Below are 19,960 nucleotides of genomic sequence, written 5' to 3'. Positions count from 1 at the left end.
AAAATCAATGAAACGGATTGAGGTAGATATCGCTTCATCAAAACACATTAATCAAAAACAGTGCTATCATGTGAAGTTTTATTATTTGAGGATCTGATTCATGACTCTGATAAAGACGGAGGGACTAATCACCATTAAGCTTTGACTTATCAAGATTTTAATAGAAAAGTACATTAAGTATGCATGGGAAGAGTAGCCTACTGACATTCTGAACGTTGTCCTTTTATGTGCTAGAATGTTTTGAGCGGTCGCCAGGAAGTTGCTATAGTTTATTGGGTGCAAATACGTGTTTTTCTGTGTCTTTGGTGTGTTAAAAGTTGCCCCTGCATGTATTAGACACGTACAATTGCAAAAATGTAAGTATCAGAATAAAAGATGGATTCTATCTAAAAGAAATTGCTCACCCAGACCTGACTGAAAGGCCTCGTGTATCCACACCCCCACAGATCTACATCAGTTTGTGGTATGATTTGACTAAGACCGCCCAAATGTATACGCATGTAAGATGGGCACCTGTCAGTACAATTGCTTTGGAATCTGATGTTCCAAATATGGTAAGAGGCGTCACATATCCGTCACACGCTTGCAGTATTCGACCGATCACTACGCACTGGTTAACTGGCCAATCTTTGGAACATCCAAGGTATGTGGAAAATACAGCATTTTTTAACCTTAAATAATTTATACACATTGCAATACATATAACACAAACGATAATATCCGCTTAAGCCGTGGCACATGACCCCTTTAACATTAGCATGCTTCTATGCGATTGCTAAGGTGTTCTAGGTAGTCGCTAACTGGTCCATGTTAAAAGATCCCACCCTATAACATAACATTCTCCAAGTCTATAGAATTTGTTTTCCTTTGTCAGTGTCAGTCTGTGGCATTTATTCCATGTTTTATTAATTGCCAGGAAAAACAGTAAAGGCCAGTTTAAAAGTTGTATAATTCTAAATTTAAGAGAATACCAGCATCAACTACAACAATATCATTCTTATAACTTTGAAAAGTAAAAGCAATAAGCATTCCTGTAGCTCAGTGGTAAGAGCATTGCGTTAACAACGCAAGGTTGTGGGTTGGATCCCAGGGGATTGCCAATACCTATGTAAAATGTATAGGATAATGCTATGTAAGTCGCTTCTGCCTAAATGTAAAAGTAATAGTACGCCTACAAGCCTCATCATTTGAGCAATCGTTCATTTCTGTCGTACAAAGTGTGGGCCAAGTTACATGCTGAAGTTTAATAGTGAGAGTTAAGGCGATGGCAAAAGTCATTCCTGCGTTCATCTGTAATGATGCCCGGAAACCGCATGTAATCGCAATAGTGAAAATTGGATTTTAATTACAGTTTGTTTGCTTTTCTTCTGCGTTCTTGAACAAAAGCGCACCTGCAAATCTAGGACAACACTCCCACATACAAATTACACTTTGTATCTGATTTATTCGATATGCAGGTTAATACTGAGCACGGTTGTATTAGGTTACTTTTGTGAGTCAGTGTACTTAAGCCTCACTACATAGCGCAAATCAATCATTAAACATGTTCGCACCGCTAATATCTACATTATAATGGAATAACAATGTTTACACACCTGCTCGAGTCTGAGATAAAAGATCAAAGTAACAATTACCGCTTATCGACGGCAGTGTTTGGAAATGAATGAAAATGTTGTTGGTGTAGTTAGGCACACCACCCAAACAAGGCTTGGCTCAAATATACAGAAATGACTTGAGATATGTCTGTTGGTCTCGAGAAGATTGTGTTTGTTTGAACGAGTGCTCGGTTAGTGAATGAGTCAGGTAGAATATGACTGTCTGAATTGATAAAGTTTTGCTTTTATCTCTTTGTGTGTGTGTCTGACAGGCATATTTATGCTTTGTTTGTGCTTTACTATCAACAACACTTTACTGGTAACTGTAGAGACATCCTTTTGATGAAAATTAATTTCGATTTGGTCTATAACTGAATTATCATCGGAAAAAACTGAGGATTGTTTTATTTTTCAGATGTTGCGCTTTCATAGCTTAATAGGCCAACTGTGGTGTTTTTTTGAAGTTCTTATTTTGCAATTGCTTAGAAATAATAAAAACAGTCACGATATATTCTGAACTTTAAGGGAGATAATGAAGGATTATTATTTGGGACTCTAGTGGAGATTATCTGGTTGTTTATCTCAAAATAAACATTCAACATTTGGAAAACTTTTATCTCAGTGTTGCTGTAATTCATGCAGATGTAGATCAACTAAAATATTAAAATTAAATTGATTTATTAATTGTATTAGAGCAATAACAAGAGCTGTAATTGTACTGAAAACAGTGTCACTATTCTAAAAGTATGGCCCTTCTATAAACATTTATTTATTCATTATTTGAGGGGATTGGGGTGAAATGCATGGAAACGTTTTCTTCGCTCTCACATAGTACTGTTCCATGTGACATGTCAAAAGTCTTGTAGTGCTTCAGCTAAACAACTGATGACACACTGGGCGTTCCTGTAATGACTGTGTCAAGGTTGTCCTCATGACCCGAAGGGGGCTGGGCTGCTTCACATCCACTGTAATTATCCAAACAAAAGCCAGGCCTAATTGTCCTGTAAAACAATCCAGCTGCCATTGAGCAGCGGCAGATCTTTTCTCCGGGGCTGGGGTGATCCATCTTTTCGTGTCACGGGGACAGAAGGAGGGCCCTGACAGGTTAAGCCCTGATATATAGTCATGTATTGTGTTGTGCTTCACAGACGGCAACACAAAAGAAAAGTTAACCTGGATGACTCCATTGTTGCTGTTCCTTTGGCTCCGCAGAGGATTTTGTGATAAAAACAGACTCTTGGTGACGCCGACGTGAAATTGGACGCTAGCACAAAATCATTCAGAGGACAAAAAAAGGTGTGTGACACCAGGAAAAATGAAGGGGGATGATTTGATAATAATTATCAAACAATAACATCCTGTCCATATGTGTGGTTGACAAATAAACCCTACCATGTGTCCTACAACGTGACAGCAACAATAAAAAACGAACTGTTAGTAATATATTATATTAGATTATTATATTTATAATATAAAATAGTGAGATATATTCTCCATTGTTATCTTATCTCAATTTTAGCTTTCACACCATAGGACACAGGAAAGAAACATATTATTTGTAAAATATCGATATACAGTTTACGTAGTATGGAGAATCTAGTATACCATATACAAGTATTTATGTGTATGTGTTAGTGTGCCCTCCTATATCTTTATGAGGTGTCCCTTTGTCTATGTTTTTCCACGGGTGTTAGAGATGCAGGAATTAAATCCCGACCTAAACAAATATCCTGAAGCAGGTGTGAGGGACTGCTGTTGATGGAGTGATAGATGTTTGACCTCCACGAAGTCCTGCTTTTTTATTGACAGAGAAGAGACAGTCCATGAATGTAATATATTTATCTTTCTAAGATTGTAAAATGAAAACATCTATGTTTTTACGGAGCTGTAAAAAATCGTTCCGTAAAAAATAGGAATAAATAAAAAGGAATCTGTTTTCTGTTCGTCCATCATCTTCCGTCATTCCAACGAGAGTTTTCATACTGTTACTGTACATCACATGCAAAGCAGCTGTCCAGGTTGAGTGTCATATCTTAGACCTGCTTTTGTCAGCACACTGTCACACATGACATACGCTAGCTAGTCATCCTCTGTAAGACTCACGGTCTAAAAGTGAGAAATACTACAACTAGCTTCAAACAAAGATAATGTCTGAAACACAACAGATGGACAGCAGCATTACAACACTGTTTTGCGTCCTTTCAGCAGTTGTGTAAATCGGGTTGTTTATAAGGAAAGCAGACATAAACATTTAGGTATTTCTGTCAGTTAAACGAACCGCAAAGATGTTTGTAGGAGTTTTGTAAAAACATAGCGGGCTTGGAAATAAAAAAAAGGCTTGTGGATTCATTTTCGTGATTTGTTAAGTCAAAACCCAAAATGTTTGTGGTTCCAGCGTATTAAAACAAAACAGTAGCCTTATTTCAACTCTCATAGTAATATTAATGCTGTGAGATTACAGCTACAGTGAAAATAACTGAAATTATGCAGAAAATTATTTTCTTTTAGTGCTTGGTAATATACAAATTGTGTAGAGCCATTGAGTGGTCTTTGGAGAGGATTTGGCAGGTGTTTGTGTCGAGCTTTCTTCCTTATTGGATGTAACAGATGCAAAGAGTTAAATGACCAATTAAAATCCTTTAAACTGACCAGCAGACTTGTTTCCATTCACTCTACATAAGAAAAGGTGACATATGCGCATGCACTAGCAGACAAAAGTTTAAACACGCCCACTCAATGTTTCTTGTCCATGTTTTAGATTACATTACGATAAAATACGGACAGGTAAGTACTTTAATTATGTAGTAACCAAAGTTTAGAAATATGTGTTGTATGAAAAACTTGGAAACGTATTTAAAGTAACCATCCTTTGGTTTGATCTCTGCCAGTGATCTCAAGAAGTGCATATATGGATTCCTTTTAAACCGATCAATTGAATTTGACTAATTTAAATAATAACACTCATATTTGTACTATTTTAACCCACAGTACGGTTTGATAGTGGTCTCTGTTTAAATCAGGGAGTAGGTGTCTGGCTCGTGCGGGTGAGAGGACTGTGAGCACACATCGCCACATTGATGTTCCTGTGACCCCGAGAGCGAGACAGCAGGGCAGACAGTTGAGCGTAACATTGGCCACGCCTCCCGCCTGACCATCTGCCTGCTGATTGGAGGAAAGCAACTGTCAGTCACCTCAAACAACCATTTCAGCACTTGATGTTGACCATGTTATCAACATAAAACTGTAAACTGAATTCATAAGGCATGAAGTACAGATATTTACTTACCAGAATGAGATCCACGTTTGTTAAAAATATCCATGCTGCCGTTCCAGTAATGAGCTGCCATCTTCCCATGATAGTCCCTGATATTGACTTTGGCATCTAAAGAGAGAAAAAGATACTTGTCTGATGTCACATTTTCATAAATACACACAAACATTTTTATTTTGCAGCAATTATGTGGTTAAATAAGGACCCAAACAATTGTTAAAAAGTAAAAATAAAATGAAGTGGGGTTGACCAATGGTCGATTAAAACAATGAAAACCTGTTTGTAAATTTGTGTGGTAATTCTGGTAGCACAAACTGAAAAGTGCATCTGAAAAGAGAGCGTCTTGAAATAATCAAGTACCTGTTTGTTGTGAGTCAAATGTGAAGAAAGCAGGGACGCTTACATGAGGGAATATCCGGACGATTTTTATGAGGATTCACGCCCCTTTACATCCCCCACAAAAGACCTTGTGGGTATAATCTAAACCAGTTCTGAATATTTCAATTGCCTTCTAAATTTCCAGTTATCATTTTACACAGCCATTCCATAAAATATATTTGAAAATTGCTTGCTTTTTGAAACAATTAATAAAACATGACTTTGTTTTCCTTCACACTTTCACACACAGATGGCTGCTCTTTCATTAATGACTCTTTTTCTAACACAAAGTGTTAGAAAGGTGTGAGTGCACGGGAGGTCAAGGTTACGTGGCGATCAGGTACTGATGCTTAAAAATAACAAATGCACCGTCATCTCGGCCATTAGGGAGTCGTTAAAAATAATATACCCGAGCACTCTTATTTCAGACTTTTCCTCTCTCCTATCCTCTGTAGGACACAGCCATAATCACAGTGGCCTTGTAAGAGCCATATGGACTTGAGCCGGTCTAGGGCCTGCTGGAATACCGGGGTGCTTAATAAGAAGCTGAATGCTGAGAGACTGAGTGCTGATCTGAAATCCCTCCACGCCTGGATACACAGAGAAGATGCCGGCCTCTGGGGAGTCGGCCAGATACGGTGGGGTAATTATTTGAGATAACAGTGTAAAGAAGAGGTGGAGATTATGCATCTGAAAAGAGAGCAGGCAACATAAAGAAACAGAAAGCGAGAATAGGGCAGAGAGGGGGCGTTAACGCTAAGGTCAACATCCACTATTTTTATGTAGAGTGTCCATGTTTTCATATACAACAGATTCTATTCCTGGGGATTCAGATTCAGAGAGGCTGCTTTGCCTGACAGATGAATCTACATAAATAACACCTTATTTTGACCAGCAATCTATTGATGCCGTTAGAAGTCTTTTTATTTCTACAAAAGTTAATAATTGAGACTTTAAAACTATATATACTCAAAGAAAAATATGTACACAAAATGCTGGGTTGTCTGATTTGAATTGACCTAAAAGAAATCCACATTTGACCCAACTATGGGTTGAAATAACTTTTTTGTTTGATTGTATACATAACATAATAAAATATTTACATAAATAAACAAAGAAGTTTTCAAAGTCAAGGAGGTTTAAGCACACTGTTTGAAAATCCATTAAGAGCTGCATTTTCCCATTGAAACAGGCAGTCAGTGGGACTGCTTCATTTGCAACTACTGTAATTGATGACCAGGAAATAAAATAAAAACAAAAACAAACAAACAAACAAGCATTAGCGTATCTAAATACACAGAGATGAAAGATCGAACACTGATGGGTGTTCATGATCCCTGTCTGTGTTTCCCCGATTATTGTGGATTTTTTGTTTGTGTATGCATTAGTTCCCGTGTTGTTGTTTTATTGTTTTTGTAGTTCTTTTTAGTGTCTTGTTCTGATTGGTTTATTGTTTCATTGTCTTCAGGTGTGCCGTGTTAGGCTTAAGTTCTTGTGTATATCACGGTGTTTCATGTGTTTAGTTGTTGGTTATTGTATGTAGCTAATATGGGGTGCTGTCTGTCTGTCTGTCTGTCTGTCTGTCAGTCATGGATTATCGGTTACAGTTGGATTTATTAAAGACTTTTATCTGCACTAAGATCCTTCTCCAGGTTTTATGTTTGGAACTAGAACGTTTACTGCAAAAATATTATCTAAAATATTTACAGTACATCAAAAGGGAGCCTACAATTTGTAGGTCTTCTTTTCCATTCAAATGGTCTAAACAAACATCCTGACAAAAAATAAGTAGAAGAATTTTTTTTTGCTTTCAGGGACAGATTTCTAAATGGACTAACAGTGCAACCAGTTTGTGTTTCCTGTGAATAGAACGCATGACCTTTGTGTTGCTAAACAGTTCTCCACCAACTGAGCTATGGGGACATTTTTTAGGCAAATCATTTTATACAATTACAATTTGTTGCATTTTTACAAGTTTCTGTTAAAGGGCGATGTTTGGATATTATTAATGAAATGCAATACAAAAATACTGACTGAGTAAAAGAACCAAGGCAAAAAAGACACCTATGTTTCCAAATGCGCAGTGTGGTCCCTATCGCGCAGAGCCTAAGTATCGACAGAGGACATGAATTGATAACAATAAACTAATAAAACTGCAGTTTTAATAAAGAGCGTATGCTGTGATTTTCAACAATGCAGTCACGGCGGTCTCATGCAACTGTGAGCTGTTTAACTGAGTTATATGATTACAGTTGTGTCTGGAGAAATTTGGTGTGCTTTAATAGAGTTACGCGCGGGTCTTAAGCTGTCCGCTGCTAAGAGAGGCTTATGTTTCCAGGCGCAAAGCGGTAATCCTATAACTGTGTTCAACTATATTGCTTAAGGCACTGCAAGCAGTCAGTTTGTAACTGTGTTAAACTATCTACAGTTCCCTAACCACATGCAGAGATCTCTCTGAGATAAGATAAAGCATTATTCACTTAGAGTACAATAGAAATTACTGCAGTGAAGATTTTTTCTGAACACTTTAAACGCATTTAGAGGTTCAGGTCTCTCACAAAAAGTACCGTTGTCTTACTTTGGTGCAGTGGAGGCATGATATATAGCAACACAGTTGTACTTTGATACATGGTACTCCAGAGGAAACCATGGCCTTAATATCAAATGTACCAAAAACTAGAGTAATACCATGCTACCTTTTGTCTAGTAACTTAATCTATGAGAATTGTGTTACACTGTAAACAATTTGTCATACAGAATAGTAAAACAAACATAGCAACATTAAGATTGCTCTGCAGTTGCTAGACCTAAAGCTCTACTGGGGCACAGGCCCCTTTTTTTTACGTTTATCACTTGCGACACAATGCACTATACAAACTTTCCTTGCCTAAACCACTATTCCTTAAGTTTAACAATACTGGGGAAGGTAAACATTTATGTATTTTAAAATATGTAAGTATCTTCAACATACTAAACATACACTTTATTACACTGTAATGTCATATACATATTCCTACACAATACATATTCCTGTAATGTCTGGGACTTGACTGGCTGGGGATGCAATTATCAATGTAAATGATTACACTGAAAAATAAATTATAACATTTATACTGGGGCACATGCCCCAGTTAAAGGGGTCTAGTGATGCCCCTGATGTAAATGTAATGTGTGTAATTCACTTATGAATGTATCGCATTCAGCAACGATTCTTGTAAATTATTTTGTAGTTTTTACACAAAAACGTGCACTGTTCATTTTTCATGAATGAAGCCCTGTTATCTTTTTAACTTTATGATAAACCAACTGCATGAAACACATAATCGTATGCCTAGACACTCTGTAAGCAATATACAGTGCATGTCACTGGGTGAACAGTAAACAGTCTGGCCACTAGTGAGGGGTACGAATGGGGCGGCTGATGGCAGCTTGGCGTGGCATGGCTCATTGGTTTGGAGGTTCCCAGGTGAAGTGCTGGCACTGGAGATCTCATCAAACTGATGGCATATCAGTGACCGCCACTCAATTAACATTCACTGACAGCCCAAGACCTACTGCTATCCACTGATCAGATCATCGATGTAGAGATAATGCCAATGTTTAGCTGCTATCGGGTTTTATGTTTACAATGCAGAAATTAATCTAAAGTCTGAGGCCAGTAGTCTGTAATTTGCTTGGCTAACGTATTGAAAGTCTGGTCCTGTTATACAAATCTAAAGCTGCAAGCTAATGGCAAATATTAAACTTTAACTAACAATATGATTGGGCACAGCTAGGATTTCAAAAGTAACAAACCCTTGCCACATTTTTGTTGTTGATGTCAAAGGTCATGCATCTAATCCAACTCAACTGTATTTTAGCACCAATTCATCTGTCACTTGGTAAAATCAGCCAAATAAGGCTGATGCCAACATGGACAGGTTGCGTGACATGCCCTCATATAAAAAAACTCAAACTTTCTCAAACTTGATCTGTTTAGGACTAATAAATATCAGATACATACTGTATGGTCCAACGTTTGAGGCTTAAGGTTGGTACTAAAGTTGGATGTGGATGATATTTACATGTGTAAAAGTGATCGGTTGAGGCCACTGATCTAAACCACAGCGGACTGCTCAACAGAATGCTGTAAAGAGCACAATTTTTCATTTGGCTAGACGTTCTTAGTGCCTTTAAAAAGTGAACAAAACAAAGGACAATCCTCAAGCCTCTCTCTCTCTCTCCCAGTGTAGGGTCCAAGAAAGCCATAGGTGGTGATAGGAAACCATGGAGTATCCATTTCCACACACCATATGGAAGCTCTGTGGTTTGTACTGAGGAGGTGGGAGCTAATAGTGACCCAAACCATATGTGTTTTAGTGAATTACAAACACAACAGGGCCGAGCGGACACATAACACACAACATATGGGCATCTTTTCTCTGTTAGGGGCTTTAACAAACAAGACCCCCCCACATACACACATGCGCACACACCGTCCAGAATCTCACGGGACTGTTCTTTTGAATTGCTCTATTGACACACACCCTAGTTAGCTTCATTAGCAGGAGTTAGTGTTAGCTCACAGTATGGGGGACGTAACTGCGTTTCCCCCCCAAAACCAATTATCTTTGTGACTGCACAGTTCCTCTCGTCTGTTCTGCATTATTGATTTCATCTGTGAATATGAGCTGGCTTCGTTCTCTAGCATACAGTTGCCAGTTCTTCAAGTTTACAAATTTTCCGTCATGAACATCAATGGAAGTGTCCGGGTTAAATACATGTTACATTTTATTGTCAGCATCTGTGGCAAGCTGACCATACTGTATAAATGAAAATCATGTTTACAGTAATGTGATTTAAGCACTTTCCACAATTTAGCAGTTGAATTTTGCAAAGAAGTTGCGTATTATTTAATACATTTTAGCATACATACTGATAAAATGTATATAATGTAGTGCACTGTAAATCGGATTGTCAATTTCATAGCAGGATTTTAAAAAGGTTAATGCATGGGCACATGCCGGATGTAAAAAAGGGGCATTTCCATCACATCCAATGTTTCTGCTGACCTTGAACTCAACTGAATTACAATCTAACATTGGTTTAAAAGTAGAATCATAAGGCTTGAAGGAGAAGTTAAGTGGATTGTTCTATTGGTTGCTTTTCATGTTATGAAAACAAATCAGGACTGAGACTAAAAGTCCTGAATATCAATGACCTACTGTAGTTATTGACCAGGAGTTGGATGATGTTGCCATGTCCATGTAGAGAGGCGAGATGAAGAGGTGTGTAACCCTGCAAACACACAAACAATTATACATAAGTTTTCCTGGAGAAATAAAGCCTTGAAATATCAATGTGCATGAATCCTACACCCACACAAATATCTAAATATCACATCAAGCGAGAGAGGATGGTTAAAAGATTCTTGCTGTCCTGATATGTGTGTCACTCCATTGTGAAAGGCTATTAAAAACAGCTGGATGTCATTTCACACACCACTGTGTGCAGATGACGTTCTGTATTCGTGCAGTTATCCACACAGCGAGACCCGCTGAGACAATCGCTACAGTACATCCTGCACATTAACACAGGACGAACCCGCCACTGGATACCGTCAGTCATCCATCGCTGTTTCAAACAGCACCGACCAGCCATACAACAGTTGACAGGTCTGTCTTACAGTAAAAGAGATGGTGCCAAAAGGAGAAAAAGCGAAAGTAAAACATAAACAGATGATGGATGTATGAAAAGTGACCGGTGTTTTATAATGATCTGAGCTCCAGTGGATATAAGTGTGAACGACAGCACATTAACGCTCCACAGGGGAGTCATATCATCCCACAACACTTCTGCAAATTTGGTCTCTGATATCTCTTTGATGTCGGTTTATTTTACAGATCCATATCTTTCCTCATAACAGTAATGACCCGTTTGATGACTGATAAAACATGAAAGAGCGATCACATTTGACAACTACTGCATAGCATTAACTGCGTACAGTAACTAGGAAGTAATTCAGTAAGAAGTGGCTGGTCTATCATCATGTCTGTAAATGTTTCTGGTACTACTGCACTGGTATTGTAGCATCAGAGTCACCGGTGTCGGTCTTCGCAGTGTGCTATACAGCGAACACAACAGGACTATCATAATGCTCTTCCTAAAGGTTACGGTCGACTTTCCTCTGCTGTTGTCCTCATTATTACACTAGTCCTAGCATTGACGTTTTTCAAAAGGTCACAGTTACTTTCATGTGCTTGGCTTCACATCAGTTTCAACATAAGCAAGGGCCCTGGAGAGGCTGTCCAGGGTGCTAAAGGAGCCAATGGAGATCAAGGTAAGTCAATAGGTTTGATTCTAACAAGACTGACTGACAAACACTCATGGTGACATTGACAATCGTAGTGTTTAAATGACACTCCACCATGGTCCATACTGCTTACTGACCGTGCTATTAGCTTGTCTAAAAAGTAGTACACATATTTTAAGATTCTTTTTTAAGATACTCTGTAAGTCATCAAACAAAAATTCAGCGGGGGTAACTTGCTATTTCTTGCTAACATGTTCAATTCAATCAATTTTATTTATATAGCGCTTTTCACAATTTACATTGTTCCAAAGCAGCAGGGGAAAAACGAAAAACCCAAGAAAGGGTAAAACACACTACATGGTGTTTTATATAATAAATCCAATTATTCTAGTAAATAATATCTAATGTCAGCATCTCCTGGTGGTTTATTTAGCATATTTTGCATTAAGTGAATGCTTGGCTGAAAATATGCGTTTTTAATCTAGATTTAAATTGGCCGAGTTTGTCTGATCCTCGAATAATATCAGGAAAGCTATTCCAGAGTTTAGGTGCTACGTATGAGAAAGCTCGACCCCCTTTGGTGGATTTAGTTATTCTAGGTATTATCAAAAGTCCTGCGTTTTGAGATCTTAGAGAGCGTGATGGGTTGTAGTGTGATAGAAGCTCTGTTGGGTAGGTAGGGGCTTAACCCTTTAAGGCTTTATAAGTGATTAAAAGAACTTTAAAGTCAATACGATACTTAATGTGTAGCCAGTGAAGGGTTGATAAAATTGGGGTTATGTGATCGTATTTCCTGGACCTGGTTAGAACTCTGGCAGCTCCATTCTGAACAAACTGTAGTCTGTTTATTGATGATGCAGGACAACCACTAAGTAGCGCATTACAGTAGTCAAGTCTTGAGGTCGTAAATGCATGAATAAGCTTCTCCGCGTCAGCAACACACAGAATATTTCGTAACTTGGCAACATTTCTTAGGTGGAAAAAGGCTGTTTTTGTGACATTTGAGATGTGATTTCGAAATGACAGGTTGCTGTCTAATATAACGCCTAGATATTTTACTGTATTTGTTGGAGTAACAGTACATCCTTCAACTTGCAGTTTAAAATCAGAAATATTTGGTTTGCGTGTCTTTGGTCCGATAAGTAATATTTCTGTTTTATTAGAATTTAAAAGAAGGAAATTACAGGTCATCCAATGTTGTATATCTTCAATGCACTCTGCCAATTTGGATAGCTGGGAGGAATCATCTGGTCTTGAGATATATAGCTGACTATCATCTGCATAGCAATGGAAGCTAATTCCATGTTTTTTAATAATGTTTCCGAGGGGAAGCATGTATATGGAGAACAGCACGGTAATCCATAATTTACTTGCGTTAGATTGGATGATTCCCCATTTAAATGGACAAATTGATGTCTGTCTGACAAGTAAGATCTAAACCATTGTAGTGCCTGTCCCTCAATACCGGTATAATTGTGTAAGCGATCTAGAAGTATGTTATGGTCTACGGTTTCGAACGCAGCACTAAGGTCAAGCAGGACCAGGAGTGAGATGCTACCTTTATCTGATGTTATAAGCAGGTCGTTTGTAATTTTAACGAGCGCAGTTTCAGTGCTATGATGCGGTCTAAAGCCTGACTGAAATTTTTCATGCATGTTGTTATTTTGTAAGAAAGAGCACAACTGAGCACAAAAACACTACTTTTTCTAGTATTTTAGACAGGTATGGGAGATTTGTCTATAGTTTCCAAGTTCATTTGGATCCAAGTTTGGTTTCTTGATTAGAGGCTTAATGACGGCCATCTTAAAGGGTCCTGGGACATGGCCTAGATTAATTGACGAGTTGATAATGTTATAAATGGGCTCAATTGCAACAGGTAGTAACTCTTTTAATAATTTAGTTGGTATGGGGTCTAGTAAGCAAGTTGTAGGTTTAGAAGTTGCGATAAGTTGAATTAAATCTTCCTGTTTTATAGGTGAAAAACGCTGGAGCCTTTGTTTTGGAGCGATGGTTGGTGCTAATTCATAGGACAGATTTGGAGGTTGAGTTTTTACAATTTTGTCACAAATGTTTTCGAAAAAATTTCATGAATTCATTGCTACCGAGGTGTGGCGGAATAGCCAGGTCAGGTGGTGTCTGTTTATTTGTTAATTTAGCGACTGTGCTAAATAGAAACCTTGGATTGTTTTTGTTGGTTTCTATGAGGTTACAAAGGTGCTCAGCCTTTGCTGCTTTTAGTGCCTTTTTATAACAATTTGCACTCTCTTTCCACGCCATTTTAAAGACTTCTAATTGTGATTTTTTGGTTTGCTCAACGGTGCGCGAGGGTAAGCTTATGTAGCGTTTAGCATCCGTCAAGGGTCTCAATCTCTATAATACTGTAACAAAGCATATGACGAATTGCCAATATTACGTATTAAAATGCGTTTTTATATTTTGCAATTCCAATGATGCTGGTAATGATTCTCTCTGCCCAATCTGTGATCTGTGTGTAAACATGTCACATTTTTATATCGGAACAGATATCGGTACAAACGGGCAGTTAAAGATTGTGCACAGAAAGACAAGAAGCATAAAAAGTAAACAGAGTTACTTATGTCCACGTTTCTAGACGTTATAATGTATTTAGAGGTTGTTTGGAGTTTGACAATGAAATGATAAGAATCTTCCTACACAAAATACTGTAACATTTCACTTCTAGTATGTCATCTATTACTCAGAATGGGTAAAGCATTAGCAGGCTATTACTTTGAAGGTTGTCATTTAATATCACTGTTTTCATTTTGATAATGCCAGTTCTTAACATTCCCACAATACTCTCTTGTAGAAGAACAGCCAATGACTGCATTCAGAGCCTAAAATATATATTTTTTGTAAACCCTGCTTCATTTCAGAGGTGTATTGAAATGATACTCACCCCCTTTAGAAAAAAAGCAGAAAGAATGATGTCTAAGGGCCCCGAGTCAGCTCCCGTTTGCCAGAAAATAAAAGATGAAAGAACAATAAGCATAGTACATTTCACAGGATGGGTCAAGAATTGAATTTCACACTGGCATCATGGGCAATTTGGCTTTGGAAATATTTGCCAGGCCTCAGACACATATGAAGAACATAAATCAGAATTTCTGAATATGAGAAACATACAGATTAACTCATGGGTAGGTCTTAAAGTGCTAAAGTAAAGGCTGGATAAAACAGGGTGTACACTTACATGCTGGAAGTAGTCCGGACAAAGACGTCAGGATCAAAAACAACAGAGAAATTAAAGGAGACAATATAACACAAGAAGAAAGTACAACATCACAAGAGAATTTAAATCTTTAAAGGAAATGATAGGTCATTATGACTATTGTCTAGCTAGTAAAAAAAAGAACAAGAACCAATATGTTAAAGTCCCCTTGTAGTCGATAATTGTAACACTTAAAATGTTCATCTTTAAGCATCAAAATTACATGCAGTGTGTAAAGTATTTTTCCTGTGACAAAAATGTGTTCATGCCATAAAATTTGGTATATGCAATTCATGAAAATGCAAATGAGTCCCCCGTCTCCACACAATCGCACAACTCAGACCGTGGATTTGAATATGCAAATGAGCCCCGCCCTCCAATCATTTGCACCAGCTCGTACCAGACTACAGACAGTTTCATCTTAAAACCTAAACAAACGTAACTGCGCATGCGCACTTTTGTGACCCCCAACAATAGAGCACCTGTAGATTATTTCTGATAACAAGCAAAAGAAACCGAGAAGAAGCGTTACTACGTTAGTCTGCGATACCAAGCTCAACTGCTAGATGTCGATGTACCATGCGGTTTCTTTAAATGCGATCAAACTACACAACCCATTCAACAAACTGTTAATTTAATAAAATTAACATACAACAAAATTCAAGAAATCGTTTCTTTAATAAAATTATATATATATCTATAAAGGCAACACAAAAAATCTATTTAAATGAGTGTAGGGAAAGTTTGAGAGCAGATGGTGAAAGAAATCTCTGCTTCCTGTGTTTGTGAATGACAGCACATAGTGTGGCATATACAGACCCTGACGGCGTTCATGGATTATTGATTTTTTTATTTCATTTCTGCCCAGAGGCTGCCGCACTTGAAAAGCACCATTAGCCCCATAACCATTAGAGAGCAAAAGTTAATGATGTAATTATGAAGGCAATAAGAAGTGTGTGCTTGACTGTGCTTGATAAGGCTTTAAACATTATCTTCTGAGCCCGTTGCCGCAGATGAGAGGGGGTCAAAAACATTAAGTAATAACAACATTCTGCTTCCAGTAATTTACGTCTGAGTTGTGAACTTGCTAATTTATTCTGAAAAATAATATTAAACGTGCATTTCATTCAGGCAAAACTGTGCCTTAACCTGCTGTTGCTGGGGTGGTACCCGTAAAGGTTCCTGTTGTGTACCTCTACGACCTATATCATGTACAAAACCTTTAACTCAAGCTTAAAGCTACACAAAAGGTCCAATAATGTACCCAAAAGGTTACAGCATTTTATTATGTTATGTAAAGGTACAAAAGGGATCCTTAGGGTACCATCCCTACACTTTTTCTGACAGTGGATGGCAAAAGACTGAATTAAACTATAAATAAAAAGTAAGAGAATGCTCGGTGTAATCGATAGAGAATGGTTGGCTGGCAGAAACACAAAGATGCTGTCAATATTTCCTTTGCGCCAACCGTGAATGTGACAAGATAAGATTCGGTAAATTATAATATGCATGAACTGGTCCAAAGCATTCACTGTCGGACAGTTGGTATATCTGGAATAAATAAACATCAGATCATGTTTATGCAAATAGAGAGAGGGATTACACATCCAGCTTAAATCTGGAGCTAAATAAAGATCCTCTGTGAGTCTGCGTGTTTGATTAATAGACGGATCCATTTCATTAGCAACGGCAGTTTACCAGCAACGACACATTACATTGCCAAACCAGCAGCACAGGCCTCTGACACTAAATGGTGTTGATGTTTGTGTGAGTGGTGTGTGTTTCAGTCTGTTTGTGTGGGGGCCCCTGCAGAGGTGTAAATGTGAGCGTGTCAGTAGGGCCACTGGCTCCTGTCAACTCTCACCGCTCTCTGGTTGACGTCTGTTCCAAAACGCGCCATCATGTCCGCCATCTCCACGCAGCCGTGCTTGGCCGCCCAGTGGAGCGCCGTCTGCAACACACGCATACAAACACACCAGCTGTCAATCCCAGCATTGCCGTCAATCACATTGGTGATGTATTCAGGCTGCGCTGCCCACCTGGGCTTAATAAGACTGCGCTGAAATCACTTTTCCTCATTTACAAAGGTTACAAAGACACTGAGCAGTTTTGTTTGCTTTAAAGCTTTACATTGGCTTAGTGGTTTAAATTCAGCACAGTGTCATTGAGCACATTTCAAGACCTCTTGAAATGCCCTGACAAGTGTGGTTGTCCGTATGACATTTGTTGTTAAATAGAGACAGTGTTGGTAAAGGAATCCTTTTTTAAAATAGCCTTTAGCTGTTCGTACAGAAAAACAACGTACACCCCCATAAACTCTGACTTTTTGACTGATTTTGAATGTTTGTGCTATAAGTTCCCATTGTCCCCTTTGGAGTGTTCTTTATGTACTCCTCAATGTTTATAGACATGGACTAAACAGTAACTCACATTTTCCTTTTATGGGGTCTTTAATGGGATAATTCACTTCTGTTCTATGTGGTACTTTCCTTGACTTTATCTTTGAGATATGACAAAATCATTTTGTTTTTTATAAACGCACACACGCACGCACGCACGCACACAAGCCCATTTATGCAGCATCTATAAAAGCTGTGTTTGGATTCATTTGCATAAGCAGATTTAGCCGCAGCTCAATGCATGTGAACACAACTGAATCATTTGCATACCAGCTAGTTCAGCACAATGTGACTCACTGATGCCAAACTAAAAGAGCCGAACTCAAGGACACTTCGCTGCCTCTTTTTCAAGCCAGACAGGTCATTATGAATACATAATTCATTTCTCAATCATCTCAATAGATAAAAAGAGGCAGTGTCAACTAACAACAGAACATACATATAACAATGAGCAATTATTTAATCTATTAAAAAGATAGTAAGATGACAGGTCACCAAAGGCCACTAAACATATTAGGTTCTATTTTATCGATCTAAGCGCATGGTGCAGGTGCGTGTTCAAATCCACTTTGGCTAGTTTAATGACAGAATAACAGTCGGCGCACCAGGTGCATGGTCCAAAAGGGTTGTACCTTATCTCTTAGTGAGTCTATGGGTGTTGTTTGGCCGTAATGTGCAATAAACCAATCAGAGTCTCATCTCCCATTCCCTTTAAAAGCAAGTTGCGCTTGCACCATGGCAGATTTGCTATTTAAATGGTGGAATTTGCAGGAGCAAAGACGCCTCTTTCAGTTGCCGTTTTCAGACCAGCAGGCCCATAGGCAAACAGAAGAGCACAGGAGCATTTGCTATTTAAACAACGTGGCGCTGGACATGTAAATGATAACTGCGTAAGGCTGAAACTAGCAAAAAACACCTGCGTCTTGCCGGTTGTCGCATTGCGCCGGGTGTAAGATAGATCCAAACGTCACTGGGGTGAAATCATGCACTAAAATAGTATAAATCAGATTGTATGCATTGATGTAAATTACCCAACTTGAATTGAATTTTGAAGTGAGGGGAATAAATGAAGCAAGACTTTTCATTTTGGGGTGAACAGCTAACCATTAAACCCTTAAGCCTGATCAACATAATATAAACACAAAATGGTTTGATATTCGTTTGGATATTTGGGTTAGGTTCGGAGTTGGTGTCAGTAAGTTAACAATATGTGCATGTAGAACAGGACTGTGAAATAAAATGCTACCAGAATATCTATTCAAAACTAAATATGGTTTGACTTACATACTTCAGGTCCAAGTGATGAGTTTCAAGTGTTATTTTGTATTCATGTGTGTTTCAGAGAGTTGCAGAGAAAAAGAAAGAGAACGGACAAGAAAACAACATTAGTAATGGGACAACTACAACTTATTGTCGCCTTGCTGCTCTCCGTAGTCACTACTGTCTAGCATTACATCAGTGTGTTTGGTCAAAAGCTCAGTCTCCATCCGCATTCACTTCACATCAAAGATTCAGCAGCCATGCTTTTGTCAAACTTCTCTCCACAATTTTCTGTCACCAAGTTTTATCTCTTCCAAATCAGCGGCAGCCTTTAACCTCTTCTGAGCCGATTAGCTGAATGCTTGATTTGAGCATTAGAGAAACTATAGCAACCTGTAATCTGCCACAGCGCAAATCAAAAAGCCCTATGTATCTTGTCACGCAAGAGCTGGCAGCCCACCTTGACCCCATAAGCCGTCTCTTAAAAACCCGTCTCGGGGCGACAGATCACACAATCCATTGAGAAATCTCTCTGGTCTCGGTCAGATCTGTGGCCCATCCTCACTGCTCTTAACAGCAACACCCTGCTCAGGTTTATCAATAATCATGTGGTGGAAATGCAAAGGATTCCTCAAATTTTGAGGAGTTTTACTTTTAAGCTTTTTAGACTTTTAATTTTTACCTTCTGTACAGCAATGCTCAAGTAATGGCAATGCCTAAAAATGACACTTGATTTTGCACTCACATGTTCTTTACATAGGAAAAATGTAGTTGCATCTGTCATAACTAGTGTGTGGTTTTGGATATCAGACATTAAACAATATCAACAACCACAACCACACACAAATAAAAGATTTAACCAACACAAGCATGAAAATACAGTGTAATGTTCATGTGTGAAGCGAAACCTTTGTCGGTTTATTTTGTGTGTGTGTGTGAGCTTTAGTATGTGCCAGATGGAGGCTCTGTCTTTTATTGGCAGTGTGAAAGAACAGCTTATAGTGCTCCTCTGTGGTCCGCTCAATAGAGAGGGTGAGAGCGGGCCCTCTCAAACTCAAAGCCTGATGCTTGTCACCATATGGAGCTGTTTAAAATGGCCATAGCCCCACACAAAAGAACAACATTAACAGCCTTTTACAATGACTGCTGGGGTAACACTGAATTATTGCACATGGCCAGTGCACGCACACACAGACACAAACTTTTGACGCTATTTTAGAGAGGATCTAGCATACTTGGGATGCAATGGTTTTCATACTTCAATATTACAGCATATTTACTATTGCAATTTTCTTGTTAGACCAATATCAAGTCATCACGAGAAGGTTCAATATATTTATCATATTACATTGTGTGTGTGATGCGTGAGGTGTTAAAAATCAGGGTGTTTACGATACCATAGAAGAACCATTTTTTGGATGAATGGTTCACTGACAGGTCTTCTGCAGGACCTTTGATTCTTTAGACTATTAGTAGTATGAAGAATTGTGTTTATTAGAAACCTTGAGTAGATGGGTCTTTGGAGAATTTTTCTTT

General features: G+C 38.4%; 1 protein-coding gene across 1 annotated transcript in view; it reads right to left on the bottom strand.

The window, feature by feature from the left end:
* Positions 1-3,356: 3,356 nt before the first annotated feature.
* The window catches only part of LOC306890188 (uncharacterized protein), a 64,423-nt gene continuing 47,819 nt past the window's right edge, over positions 3,357-19,960 (bottom strand). Inside the window, exons 7-10 of the mRNA XM_079449743.1 lie at positions 16,630-16,716; positions 10,449-10,521; positions 4,882-4,977; positions 3,357-4,757 (exon numbers count right to left, since the gene is read on the bottom strand). Coding sequence (XP_079305869.1) covers positions 4,612-4,757; positions 4,882-4,977; positions 10,449-10,521; positions 16,630-16,716 — 402 coding nt within the window. The 3' untranslated portion in view covers positions 3,357-4,611. The remainder of the gene's footprint in view (positions 4,758-4,881; positions 4,978-10,448; positions 10,522-16,629; positions 16,717-19,960) is intronic.

This window comes from Barbatula barbatula (assembly GCF_947034865.1).
Source record: "Barbatula barbatula genome assembly, chromosome: 25".
In the NCBI taxonomy this organism is placed as follows: Eukaryota; Metazoa; Chordata; class Actinopteri; order Cypriniformes; family Nemacheilidae; genus Barbatula; species Barbatula barbatula.
The sequence above is the reverse complement of the archived record's forward strand: the minus strand, read 5'-3'. Positions and strand labels throughout refer to the sequence as shown.